The following is a 14016-nucleotide window of genomic DNA, read 5'->3' as shown; positions in this document are numbered from 1 at the left end:
TGAATTGAAATGAAAAGAGTTTATATAAAAACTAAACTCTCAAAGTATAAACTCTGAAACATCTGATGATTTGAGGTGGGTTGATCCCCGCTCCCCCTTCCCCTAACAATCGACATAGAAGACTCCATCGTGTAAACAAATAGCCAATGCAATGAAATTTGACTTCATTTCCATTACAGTTATATGGTGTAGAAAATGAAAAAGAAACCGTTATTCTATGTCAATATCATTGTGACGTCTGGGGCGAAAATTACACCGTTGTTACACAATATAAAAATCCAAATCGGGGTCCTAGGCAGACAATGCCAGGCAGAAATAAATGAACCATCCCCCGTGCGCGGTTCACCGCGAGGTCAGCCATAGCAGCAAGATAAATCTGCATCCTCCAGCCACCAGCAGAGCTCGCTTTAGGCCAAGTTCAGTGTCACCTGCAGCCAGCTCCTGAGAGGGGGGGGGGAACACATACACAAATACAAAATAGTATGATAGGACGCACACAATACTTGACCGGTTTGCTTGCATTATTACACATTGCAGTGAAGTAATATCATTTGTATATTGCATTATTTTATTTGGAGAGCCTTTGGGGCAATTTAGCAAAAACACTAGGCCTATGTGAGGCAATGAGAGAAAAAGACTCACACAAAAGTATGAAGGACATGCATCCCTGAGCGGTTTGCTTGTATTGGTGATGTTGTACAGAGAGCGGTGCATTGTAACCAACACCCACAGTGAGACAATACAGAGATACAACTACAGTTATTATATTATAGGCCTTCCTGTTATATCACTAATTATGATTGTCGTTAGAATAATTACAGTAATGATAACAGAAATGGATATATTGCAAATCAAGTTTTCTTCCCAAGCAGCCAGACACCTCGCCCTGGCAGCACAGCCTCACGGGGGTGGGACTGATGATCTCGATATAGCGGGAGAAGAGGAGGAACATTTGGGGTCAAAAGTTTACCCGCTGAACAAGTCTCCCGTCATCTGTTCAGCAGGGGCCTGATGCCAGCGTTATAATAGCGATCTTGACTCTCCACACAAAAGATAGAATAGCTTTGAATTACATATGTTTGACGGTGCACTCCAGGTGAACCCTGAAAGCAGGGCGACCCCGAGTTTKGGACCGAGGGGAGTGGACCCCCGCCCGTCCCCAGACCCAAGATTGAGTGGCGGCATTTTATTAGGGCGGTTGATTGGTGAATTTCCTTTGAATAAATTGCATTGGATATGAGGGAAACATTTGCATTTTGAGGATTGATACTCTTACCCCGGTCACAGGATGATGGGTAGGCTATGCCCACAGCCCCCCAAATGGAGCCCCCGGACCCCTTTAAAACATGTAGTCTTTCTCTCCTTCTGCTGAGGAAAGAGTCCTCTTTTTAGCCGTACAATTAAAAAATTATCCAGAGGGTGATTTTGGTTACAAAGAAAGAATATGTTTATTTTATAATGAGAACAGTCAATTGTTATTAGTAAGAACAAAATATCATTCGAACTTAATTGGGTTTTGAAAAGGCATTAKGATATAGGCTATATAGCCTCTAATGGCGGATGGATCTGTATAACAGGATCGAATAGGCGTTATCCTTTCACGTAAAGTTGTGAAAATGTGAGATCAAGCCTTATCTTATTCTACATTAAAGTGTGTAACCCAACGTGTTTCATGGAGATCATTTAAAAAAAATATATGCACCTCTATTGTAATATATACAATTTGGTTTAAACACACTGCTAAATGTAACATAGGCCTTTTCTCTTAAAACCTCACATAAAAACGGTGCACTCGAAATTGTGAGAGCCACCTTAGCCGTGTTAGCAACAATGTATTCTCGAACTTGCGATTCATATTTCGTTTTGATCAACAAGCAAGTGGGCTATTATACACCAGYCTAACTATTGGTAATTCAGTTTCTTCGTTTATTGCAAAAGAGTCAAGAGCCAAAGGACAAATATGATAATTGGAGGTGTCTTTATCATAAAGAAATAAAGAAATAGCCATTAGCCACTCAATGTTTGTGGCTCCCACAAGTGATCTTTATGTTATAGGAGATAACGCATTGGGTTATGGCACCGTTCTAACAACTGTTTATGGATGAAGATATAGTATATGTTCCGTCGTATAAGTTTAGAAGAAACGGGTTGGGCAAAATACGCTATGATAACACAGACCTATTAAGGCCATGTTGTTCAACACTTGTGTGTATCTACAATCTACATAAAACACTCACTTGATGTAGTTACATTTGCTTTGATTTATGTCCCATTTTTAAGAAGACAACTTCAACAAAATGTTGAATGGAATCATACTMTTTCACCCACCCATCTTCCTCTGAACGTGTGTTAAATGTGCGAGGAGCTCTGTGGGTGGCATTCATGTTTAGGCCAAAAGATACATCTATAGCTTCCTTCTTCAAACCACTCCCAATATATTCTTTATTTCAATATGTTGCATTATCAAAATCCTTACCCTTACCTTAACCCACCTCGTGAATACCGAGGGAACATTTTCCTCTGCAGCCTGGTCCTCCTAACAGACAAGGGATCTAGCAACCATATGTGATCAGTCACTATCGTCAGAGCACTTTCTTATTATCTCAATTTACAGTACAGTGTCAGAATGATATATGTTCGKTATATATGGGAAGGACCGAAAGAGTGGCAATCTACTTCTTTCACTCACAGTACCTTTCTAAATCAATAAATAGTAGGCCTAATTATTTCTTATTCACAACTAGACTTTTTTTGCTCTTTTGCTAATTAACATGGATGTCTTGGAGGATTTTGATATGGAATAATTGTTACAGAAACATTTCAACAGCCAAAATCACGTTGTAACCTAAGATTGATACCATGCAGGCCCACATTTCTTATTCGCTTCTAATTTTTTTAAATCGTAAACATCCATTCGTGAACGTCAGTATTTCCACCCTAAAAGGTAAAACACTGAATGTGGTTCTTTGAATAGCATATTTCAGTCGTTTCAAGTGTTTATCAGATCATAACGTTTGTCACTCACACACAGTGCTGTTTATATTTCGCCTGTTTCAAAACTCTAAAATAAAACAGCATCTCGAAAGAACTATTTTCTCAACTGAAGGAAATTAAGGGAATTGAACATCATAAATCAGGATTTTTACAGTTCATGAGTTTTTCTCATGCAAAAATACTTGTTTATAATGCATTCCAAATTGAACGTTTCCAAAACTGTGTATAACACACACACACAAGCCATAGTATAGCAACAAGTTAATTGTAAATGGCTGTAAAGCATTACGGACCCTTTAAACTGTCGCTTATTCAAGGGTACTATGGCTAGCGAGTGGATAATAGCCAATCCTGCCCATATTTATATAACACTTATATAACACACTAGAGTGTACATTTAGATATCAAGTCAAGTATTCTTACCGTGGACATTATGCTGACAGATAGACCCTCAGGTGGTCTTGGCTACATGCGTTCTGGAGGCCAGATCCTCAACAAAAAAAGATTCCCCTTGTCATTCACGATGAGTTACAGGTGTAAAATAAACTCAATTGTAATATAACACCTAACAAYTTTGGCTATTTAGATGCGTAAAAGGCCATATAGGCCTATATCTGACTATAATGAAAATCCCATAGCGATGGCTTACACATACAAAGCTCCGAGGAGGACCTTGTTTGAACAGGAAAAACATGAGCCTAGGTGAGAAACATTAACAGAAGCCTAACAGTGTGAAACAAATTCAACACATATACATATTTATACTATTCTAAAGAAAACCTTGACCAGGAGACACCGAAACTTCAGTTTAGTTGGCTAACATTACCTACAGGAGTGGCACAGTCGACGCAAGGCTTTTTCAGATGGACCTACGCTTTATCGTGGGTTTTGTACTGGTTTTTTAAAATTATTTTTGGGGCGCTGTTAGGTGCTGACCGGTGCTAAGTGCTCCGTAATCTACCCAGAGCCGAGTAGACCCTGGAAAACCGAAGTCCAAGTCCGGGGTGAGCTTCAGGTCACTGCGTCTAACAAATATGAAAATGTCGCCTCGTTGGGGAAGGGCACGCCTTGTTGTTTAACAAAGACTGTCAATGGGCAAGATTAATCAGAAACAACATAGAAACGGTGTCACTTTGGGGTCAGAGAGAAGTTATCGCTGTTTAGGGGGCGAACAGAAAGGGGGAGAGAAAAAAAATAAAAATAAAGCCTTCAATATTTCCGAAGTTTTGCATCCCCTTGCCACCGCACACCGGGCCTTCTTCACGTAGACGGTCGCAGACACCTTCCGTAGTGTTGCTCGTGCGGTTGAACTGGCTTCCTCAAGGTTTTCACCTCTGATTTGTAATAGTGAGCTGGAGGGCGAACAGGTCGTGGAGATGGCAATTGACGAGATACTGATGGCACAGAAGAGATACGGTCAGGGATGCTTCTATTATAAACTGGATAYAATTGCACTTTTGTCATAGTGAAATGAATCGAGAAGTGTGTTTGGTTAATTTTAGCCTACATGGTCATGATCTTTTCAGGTGATGTCTTAAATATAGTTATTTTAGATGTAATTGTTTTTTTTCAGTTGTTGTAGTGGTTTAACGTATTAATAGTAGGCATACACTAAATGTATTATTATTATTATTATTATTATTATTATTATTATGCCCTTAGTTTTGTTGCTGTTGTAATCATTATCTGGTGTCCAGCTCAATAGTTTAAAACGCTGCACAAATGATGGGTGTTTTATGTTGGATCTTGGAGGAAAGTGAACAGCGTAATGTATGTATAGTAAAGGTACTATATCATACCACAGGTTAGTTACAGTCAATCACAGTCATTTGCTTCACAAAATGACTCGCATTAGGCCTATCTTCGTGGTTACTAAAACGTGCTTTAGTAGTAGAATATGAGTCTGTAGACGTGCATGTTGAACCCTTACTTTTGTTTTGAGTTGCTACAAATTTCAACACAAATGTTAATTTCTCATCAACTAACACTACTCGTGTATAGATTAAGCTACTCTAGATAAGAGCATCTTCTAAATTACTCAAATGAAATGAAAAATGAGAACCTTTGGCCATGTCAAAATCACTTGTCTTATTTGGGCCTGCTATTCAGTTGCCATCTTGTATCATCATATGAGAAGCCAAATGTAAACTATTTGATGTTATCCTTCTCAAACATTTCTTAAATTAAAATGCGGAGTTTTCATTAGTTTAAATGACTGAATATGAACATCAGGTGCGTAGCGGCGCACATGCAATGTTTTCAACCTTGCCTTGTTTTATTGTCGTTCAAATCAAGTGAGATACAGATTTACAGATTTACATTTTATTCACGGAATTACCAACTCAGAATTGACTAGAAAGGAAAGCATTTTGGACAGGAATGGACTGGAAATGAGCTCCAATGTCATCTTTGACAGAAAAGAGAGCATTTACAGTTTGCTTATTTCCAAAGAGCCCATCCTTTTCCTGTGCAACAGTAAGATATACCCAACATCATCATCATCATCATCTCCTCAAGGCCGTGGTTTAATGTGGTTTACTGCTAAATAAAGGGTTTATTTATTCTAGTTTAGTTTCGGCTATGTGATAAACAAGTGACTTCATAGTTTTTTTCTTGATCTATTTTGATTTAATAAGGAAAACACAACGTCGGCTAGTCGGAGCAATTTTCGTTGTGCCAATGCCAGGCTTTCCATTGGTTCCTGTTTACATGATGCCCACAGGAGACGTGGTGATTGGTGGCGGTTTACACGTGACCAGACAACTTTGTACATTTGACAGAGAGTAGGAGGGTTTGGTGGAGATCAGAAAAACGACAGCACGATAAAAATTAGTATTGTTGCACTTCACAAATTAATGATCATGAGTTCGTATTTGATAAACTCGAACTATATCGAACCTTCCTTTCCTCCATGCGACGAATATCAACAGAACGGATACATCCCCGCCCCTACTGAGTACTACGAACGGCCAAAAGATTCGGGCTTTCCCCATCATGACGAGGCGTCGTATCCGAGGTCAAACTACACAGAACCGAGCTACGACTACGGCAATGTCCCCAGTAATGGACTCGACGATTTTACCGACAGGCATCAGGCACAACCTCAGCCCATTGCCCAGAACCATGGCCCTCGCCTCAACCCAGTCCCAGACAGCGGTGTGGTGGAGGACGTCAGCAAAGACTGCAGCCTCGCTACTGAGTCTTATCCCGGTGCACAGAAGGGCAAGGAACCGCCGGTGGTCTACCCCTGGATGAAGAAGGTCCATGTTGGTGAGTTATCGCCACGTTTAAATACCGGAACCACTGAGCAAGCCACCACTGGAACGTATGCACGCCCATTGAGGCAGCACTAGTAGCACCCCTTACAATGGCAATTTACGACCATCGAGCAGCGGGGTCGGTAATTAAGAACCCCTCGTAAATTTTATTGCCTGCCGGGGCCATGAGGTCTTTGTTGCTTTTTAAACCAAACTACCTCCATGGCTGGACCCCAGCCAAAATGTAATATCCAGCCCCGCTGATTTTGTTAATCATTTTCTAAGGCTTGATTTGTCCCTGGATGCGAGCGCTTGTACACATGGCGTCTCCAAATTAAGGTACTTCTACCCAACAGAAATCGAGGGGAAACCCCCACAAAACATCGTAGGCTTTATTCCCCCATTAGACTACCAACAAACCTTTATGGAGAATAACATTTGTAATATGCCTAGTGGAGATAACACCTGCTTGATTGTATGTGTGTGTGCTTGCTTTCTCCAGTCAATGCTAGTTACAGTGGAGGAGTGCCCAAGAGGTCCCGCACTGCCTATACCCGCCAGCAGGCTCTCGAGCTGGAGAAAGAATTCCACTTCAACCGCTACCTGACCCGACGCAGGCGCGTGGAGATCGCGCACACGATGTGCCTTTCCGAACGTCAGGTGAAGATCTGGTTCCAGAATAGAAGGATGAAGTGGAAGAAAGATCATAAGCTTCCGAACACCAAGATCCGCTCTGCGAGCTCATCCTCGGGAGCCCAGCAGCAGCAGCAAATCAAAACTGGCACGCACCAGCAGCTCGTTCCCACGCCTTGCGCCGCGACCCTATAGTTATGGAACCCTCGCGCCAAACCAACAGACTGAGAATGGCAAACAGAACACAGAAAAGGAATTTTGTGGACCGATTCTCGAGTATGTCCACCATGGTATTACCCCATTCCTTGGCTTTTGGGCCTGTCACCTCCTTTCAATACCCTTTCCCCTCTCAACCTCAACCTCCTCTCTCCGTTTTTTCGCTCTCTCCTAATTTTTTAGTTCGAAATCCGTCACTTGCTGCCCAAGATGGCAACTGAAATGTATTTGTTTATTAAGACAGAAGGATAACTCACACTCGAATGTATCACAGGACTTTGGATTATATGTATCATTGCATAGAATGAAAATAAAAGAGAATGAGACGAGAGATAAGTGAGGCCTCATTTTTATTTTTGTTCTATGCAATAATTTTGTTTATTCTCATGGAAATATATACTTGAAAGGAAGACGATGTTTTAGGAAAGCTCGGGGTGCCCGTATGAGACCTCTCGGCAGGTTTAGAATGAGACAGGGTCAGAGTTAGGGTTTAGCTCGTGATGTGTGAGTGAGTTGGTTTACTGTTGAATGTATTATTAAGTCGTGTAATGTCCAGGTGACTTTCATCCCTAATGAGTATAGACAAATCATAGCAAAGGCACAATACTGAATCCATTTTGTAGGCTTAAAAAAGGCAACATCGTTTGTTTGTTTGTTCGTGTAGCAGTGCAGACTAGTTTGTCCATATTTTGTGGTGTGCTCTAAACTGTGAATATTTGTATATGTTGTCTGATTAATGGACGTTGTAATAATGTATTGTAATTTAGGCCCATGCAAGAAACTGTTCCCGTGAAATAAATATGTACTTAAATTATATGGCTGGTTTGGATACGATATTGTAGGATATTTCTGAGTAATATGCATTGAAATAGATTAAATTAATAAATGCTATGGTAACAATACCATAGCCTGTATGTCAAAGGCGGCACAAAGGGCGTGGATATATAATTTTAACAAGGCTTGCAAACCCAATGCGCATCATGCTTGTTTTTCTAAAATGTATGACATAACAATACTTTCCATTATGTCTTTAATGACATAACACTATTCCCAAACAGGGAGTAAACCTTTGAATTAGCTATCCAGTGCTTCGGATGTGCGTGCCTAATGGATGTTATGCACATAAGAAATTCACTTAATTATGGATATCTATGCACTAAGAAAAATTATCTTTATACATTCAATAATATTATCTTAAAAAGTTAGTTTCTTACCTTATTTTGACAGAATAACTTTCAATTCGTTCGGTATGTTGTTATCAGGCTTGGTCCAAAAAGCAACTAGACAGAGAGCTGGGCGTTGAATGTTGCTTTGTTTGTCCACTTTGTGTTTTTTTTCTGGACCAAACAACTCAAACAAGTGATATTCTTATAGGCAACTCCCAAAACGTCTGTAAATACATACAAAAGGCCACTAGGTGCATTCATACAGCCCCAAGGTTTTCAGTAAATATAGGTTCGCAGCCAAAGATGCAAAATCATCCAGAAACATCGTTGTGGGTAAAATATGCACCCAGATACATCTTTCTCTGTGTACTTTCCAGAGTGCAAAATATCTGCTATTAAACTCAGGCTAAGCTGTTTAATTTACGAGCCATGTATGTCTGTTACATTATTACATACACAGTTTTAAAGTGTTTTATTTAACTAGGCATACCATGAACAAATTCATATTTACAATGACCGCTTACCGGGGAACAGTGTGTTAACTCCCTTGTTCAGGGGCAGAACGACAGATTTTTACCTTGACAGCTCGGGTATTTGATCCAGCAACCTTTCGGTTACTGGTCCAAAGCTCTAACCACTAAGCTACCTGCCTCCCCCAGTTAACACTTAATAAACGGAATACTGTGTGCATATTTGTTGATAATCTGTAAATTAGCAGTATATGACAGCCTTACAACAGTATGAGAGTGTTGCGAATAGGATACTACCATAGTAACACATTTCCCCCCAGTGTATTATGTAGCCCCATAGAGGCCTGTTCTATCAAAGTATTTGTCCACCCACGTATCTGGCTGCTACTGTTTTCATCTGTAATTATAAGGATGAAGTGCATCTTCCCCTCAAACCTTAGTGTACCAGCGTGTGAGTGTTGGTCACTACCTGCTACAATCAAACAATCGGAGGGTTTAACTAGAGGACACGGCCGTCTCTRGCCAATCATCGACTCGGAGCACTCCACGTGACCCCTGACCTTACGACACACACAATGTCCAGACCTCCGTGGCTTTTTCTTTTGTTTTGCGGAAACAAAATGACGTGTAGGTGTGCAACCGTGCTGCTAATTTACTCAAACTCGTCTAAGCTGCTACTCGTCACACAAACACGTCTGTCGAAAGGAAGGATTGAGATAGACCACGCTTAGACCTATTAGAGAAAACAACATATTCCATTTACTGTAGCCATAATATCAATGACCTAGTTGACCCTTCMAAAGGATCTACATTATTCTAGTAAATTAAAGGTAGTCTGTTATAATTATGGGACCTCTAACAGTGATTTGCGAGTGGGATATGTGAACGAAATTAATTAACCAGTTATTCAAGGMCATAATATTGTTTTCCATCAGAAGTACGTTTAATCTAGGGATTCGACTGTACAAGCTTCCATGGTCCATCCTTGATACACAGAAGCCATGACGATGTGGCATTATATAATGTAGCCTTGAGTGGAATGTTATAACATGTACAATGAGTGTTTTCTTATCAAATGGCATTGGGCACAGCCGGAATGGAATGCATGATAGGGCTACRTCTTCATACATCTACATCTCCCTCTGAGCTTTAAGTGGATACAAGTGCAATTAAATGTAATGTATTAAGGAAACAAATTAAATTACAAAAAAATTATCTTGCCAACTTAGTCTAGGCCTTTTCTGTGCCAGCACATGGCGCAGAGGTGGAGTTGAGAAATTGGCATTTTGGATGATTGGCACATGTTTTACAGTCTCTCACGATTTCGAGATGGTTAAATTAGACATTTGAGCTCATTTAAAACCCGAATAGAGGTCACTCCCAATGTACTAAAATGTTAATATGCTTGCTCACGTGACTTATTCAATAATGAATGCCCTCGGGTCAGAAATAGATATGAAAATCGGCAGTATTCTCATTTGAAGTGATCCACCGCGGAGCACGAATCAAACATTCCCTTCTGCTAAATTCTCGCTCCTTACCATATCTTCCCTGCTGGATAGAGGCCGTCATGTCTGATTGTGAGTAGACTTTGAAATTTTCTTTCCTGAATAATTTGTGCTTTCCATTGCTGTTTCCAAGTTTGAGAGCAATGTAACTGTCCAGGTCATTGCTATTTGGTTGGGATTGATTTATAATTGTGTATATTCAGCTGTTCTTTTGTGATAAGGCTTTCTTGCTCACCAATACCAACACCAACCTCATGTTAACCCGCAGCTCTGTGGGTTAGACTCCTCTGCTAGGCGACTGGTTCCTTGTGGCCAAAATGCGTAACCGTAACCGCCATGTAGTCATTGGCTAACTTTAAAACTATCCATTTGTAAATGGTTACCTGGAATCTGAATATGAAGATGTAGGTGTTCAATGAAAATACACTAGAGGTAGTTGTTATGGTAGAATATGGAATTCAGCTCGTGTTTAAGGCGCACACCTAGGCGGCAGAGTTGGACTAGAGGTTATGCACTAGGCGCTTCAGCATGTGGAAAAGTACAAACTTCTGTATAGCATCTGTGCTTTTCCATAACATCCTATTTATGCGCAAATGTACCCTAAAAATACTCAAAAACACCGAGGAGCCGGATATGGAATTGCAACGTGGCATAAACGTTGAGAGAACTCATATAATACTGTAAAATAAACTGATAAAAGATGTAGCGACACCCCGTTGTTATAATACTGCTGAGATTGACAAAGAGATGCAGTGTGACTACTTGTGCGCTCATGACCTGTGGCTTACATTCAAGGCTGTAGAGCACAGAAATGCCACTTCGCTAATTGAGCATAAATAAGGTAATTGTAAAGAAACAATGCAATTAACTCGACCCAAGTGTATATTGGCAGTGGACATACGTGATCACAATATACCTTACCTTACAGCGACCCAATGACCCTGAGCGAGGAAGAGTTACCATGTTTATTCACACACAGCATGCTCTGTCACTTATAATTGTATTTTCTTGATACAAAAACGCATTTGTTCGTAATGGTATGAATAAAACTGCGTTTTATTGAATTGTAAGGATTGTTAGATTTAGGTAAAAACAGTTGTTTGAAAAGCTGTACTCAGTTTTCATTAGGTAAAGATKACTGTTTTCAAAATATTTTGTAATAAAAGTACTTTTTAAAATTAATAGTTTGTGTGCATTTTAACGTGTCTCGTCGTGTAGCTAAGCCACATGCACCATTTTAGAAGGCAAATATCAGTAGGCTATTGGGCATGAATGAGTTGTCCACATTGCTGAAAGGGCGCCTCAGACAGAGAAGACACAAAGAACAATCAAGAACTCAGTTAAACATTAACAGATCTTCATCCTCTCCACGAAAGACTGACTAGGCTATAGGCTGTTATGGAAGATTCACGTAGCATGCAATATACGTTTTAAGAATGATAGGCATATAAATAAATTGAAAATGGCTTTGAGCGTTATGTATTAGTTTGAGTTAAAGCTTCCCAGAACTAATCCAATGAAATGTGCCATTCATAATGTGTATTATTATTATTATTTTCCAGTATTATTATTGCTTTGAGGTCAGATTAAGACGTTTTGTATTTTGTTCTTAGTTTTATATAATTAGCTCTTCACTACACTAAATATATATAACGATAAACTATCAAACGTTACAATGGAAATGCATGAAAAAATATGACAACCAAAATTCAACATTATTACCACTACAATTTAATTTCTACAGCACATACTGAAACAAACCACCACAACAGAAGTCAGTCCGTTATGGAGAGTATAGCGAGATCCACCGAGGCTTCTCTGTTTTAGCATGCACGCCAAACCAGTTTAGGGCGTTGAATTTCGCATTAGCCTTGATGTTGGCCGATGTAAACCTCAGAGAAAGAGTTATATTCTGCTGAGTGTATCGGTAACCCAAGGCTCGCTGTTAAGAGCTTCAAATGTCAACATTGTGGAGAGATGCACCGCAGTCTGGCGAACATCCAATGACGGAGCGGTGTGGAGAGGACTKTCTACGGCTCAAGTCTACGGCTCAAGGCTGGTAAATGTTGGAAGTTGGATTTAGGTTACCAGCTTTATGTTACTAATTTTAATATATGTATACATACAAACCAAGAAATAGGCTAATCAACTGCTGAAACCAACAAGAGCCCGTTAAAAACAAGGATCCAAAACGTTCCCAGCTGAAAAGGAAGGTATAGCTCTTATTGGTTATGTAGTCTCCATCTACTCCTTGTTTTTCAACCAAAATATGTTCACACTCAACTCTCCGCGCCTCGGTTTGGGTCAGGGAAAAGTTCAGGCGCGGTGGCGAAAGGTGGCGTGGGAGAAAGGGTCTGTTTTCCGTCCACAGTCAGCTCAGCCCCAGACGCTCTCCGGTGTTGCAATGCACGTGCTCTCGGGGCTGGTGGAGTGGTATGCAAATCTGGCCGAACTAGAAGAACAGAGAAAGATATTAATCACATTTCTGTATCACTAAAATGTATCCCAAAGTACAGGCCAAACTCTAAAAAGGAGTTTAAATGACTTCACCTCTTCACAAAAAGTACAAAATGAATTAATGCGAATCAAATCTGATTAACCCTTCATTCTAATCCAACATAAATCATATATTCATAGCCTCCTCACTCCCAATCATCCATAAAGTGGTCTGAAATGTAAACTGATAAGAGATTGTTCCCTCCTGTTCGGGTTTTAAAAGTTTAAACGGCTCAAGTTGTAGTTTGAGAAGACAAAGGGTGCTGTGATGTGGGAGTGGGATGCGGTCCATGTCCGCTTGGCGTGATTAATAGTTATGGTGGAGGAACATTTCCACGCCCGCTGCTCAGTGTTGACGGAAATCAAGCGCCAAACAGTGCGGAGAGAAGGGCTGCTCTTCCGGTCAAGGTTTAGGCAATGCCCGGGAAGGCTAAACGATATCATGTAGTGGGCCACAATACGTTCATACCTTAAGTTGTGGACCTATTATGGATTGCAATAGAATATACATTTATTTCAAAGATTACTATTGTCGTTGGCCTTCTTCTCATAAGAGTAGGCTAGTTGCCATATTACCACCTGATCCTTCCCCCTCCCCATACTGGGAATTGAGTATGCCCTCTGTGCGAACCTATAATTTCCAGCATTACTCAACTGGCCGTAGGGAATGCATAAGAGCTGCAGGATGAATGGAGGGTCCCTGCACTGACTAGGGGGGTAAATATTCAGTTCAATGAGCTCCYGCATGCACTATGCCCTCTCAGCTCAGCGCTGACTGACTGACACGCACTCACACCTCCCGGCTACCGGGGCGCACACCTTTACTCAGCATTCGGACAGGTAACTAACTATAAGACATTTGATTTCCATTGGTCCGCCAGCATGTAGGCTATTGTCTGAATGTGTGAGTGAGTGGTTGTAGACTATAGCTTGGGATGTGGGGTGATGATGAGGGCCTCTGCACACTCTGCACACAATAGCCCCAGCCTTATCTCTCAATAAAATAGTAAGGGGTAACTCAGGTGTTGAGTGATCCATCCGCCACCCGTAAAGACCTCTCTGTATCTCGCAGTGGCAAACGCTTCCCTTGCTCTGCCAGTGGCTCAAGGCTATCTGGCCAATGATCACAGTATATTCCATCGGGATTAGCACTCTCTGTTAATTTAAATGGGCACTGAAGATATTTAACCTTTATTTACCTACGCAAGTCAGTTAAGAACAAATTATTTTTTTACCATGATGGCCTATCCCGGCCAAACCCTCCTTAACCCGGACG

General features: G+C 40.7%; 2 protein-coding genes and 1 long non-coding RNA gene across 6 annotated transcripts in view; 2 read left to right on the top strand and 1 right to left on the bottom strand.

Annotated features, from left to right (window-relative positions):
• The window catches only part of LOC111954869 (homeobox protein Hox-A3a), a 35781-nt gene that overhangs the window by 9748 nt on the left and 12017 nt on the right, over positions 1-14016 (top strand). The window contains exon 1 of one of the 4 annotated variants that reach the window (XM_023974780.3): positions 4227-4410. The exons of 1 other annotated variant lie outside the window; for it this stretch is intronic. The gene's annotated coding sequence lies outside the window, so the exon portion shown is untranslated. Of the gene's footprint in view, positions 1-4226; positions 4411-9990; positions 10317-13517; positions 13581-14016 lie in introns of those variants that run through there. 2 more of the 4 variants (XM_023974777.3, XM_023974778.3) reach the window with 2 other exon arrangements.
• On the top strand, positions 4426-7914 carry LOC111954877 (homeobox protein Hox-A4). The gene is made up of 2 exons (XM_023974793.3): positions 4426-6264; positions 6754-7914. The coding sequence occupies exons 1-2, from the start codon at positions 5850-5852 to the stop codon at positions 7077-7079; spliced, it is 741 nt and encodes a 246-aa protein (XP_023830561.1). The 5' UTR covers positions 4426-5849; the 3' UTR covers positions 7080-7914.
• On the bottom strand, positions 11953-13958 carry LOC111954878 (uncharacterized). Its single transcript, XR_002876038.3, has 2 exons — positions 12795-13958; positions 11953-12696 (listed from the first exon to the last, which is right to left on the bottom strand). It is a non-coding gene; the product is annotated as an uncharacterized lncRNA (long non-coding RNA).

The sequence above is a fragment of the Salvelinus sp. IW2-2015 genome, linkage group LG30 (assembly GCF_002910315.2).
Source record: "Salvelinus sp. IW2-2015 linkage group LG30, ASM291031v2, whole genome shotgun sequence".
Taxonomy (NCBI): Eukaryota; Metazoa; Chordata; class Actinopteri; order Salmoniformes; family Salmonidae; genus Salvelinus; species Salvelinus sp. IW2-2015.
This window is presented reverse-complemented; position numbering and strand designations above follow the sequence as displayed.

Bases quoted from the DNA above. Each gene is read 5' to 3' on its own strand.
- LOC111954877 (XM_023974793.3), top strand. From the start codon at position 5,850: ATGATCATGAGTTCGTATTTGATAAACTCGAACTATATCGAACCTTCC. The intron at 6,265-6,753 runs GTGAGTTATCGC...TGCTTTCTCCAG, and splicing joins GATGAAGAAGGTCCATGTTG to TCAATGCTAGTTACAGTGGA.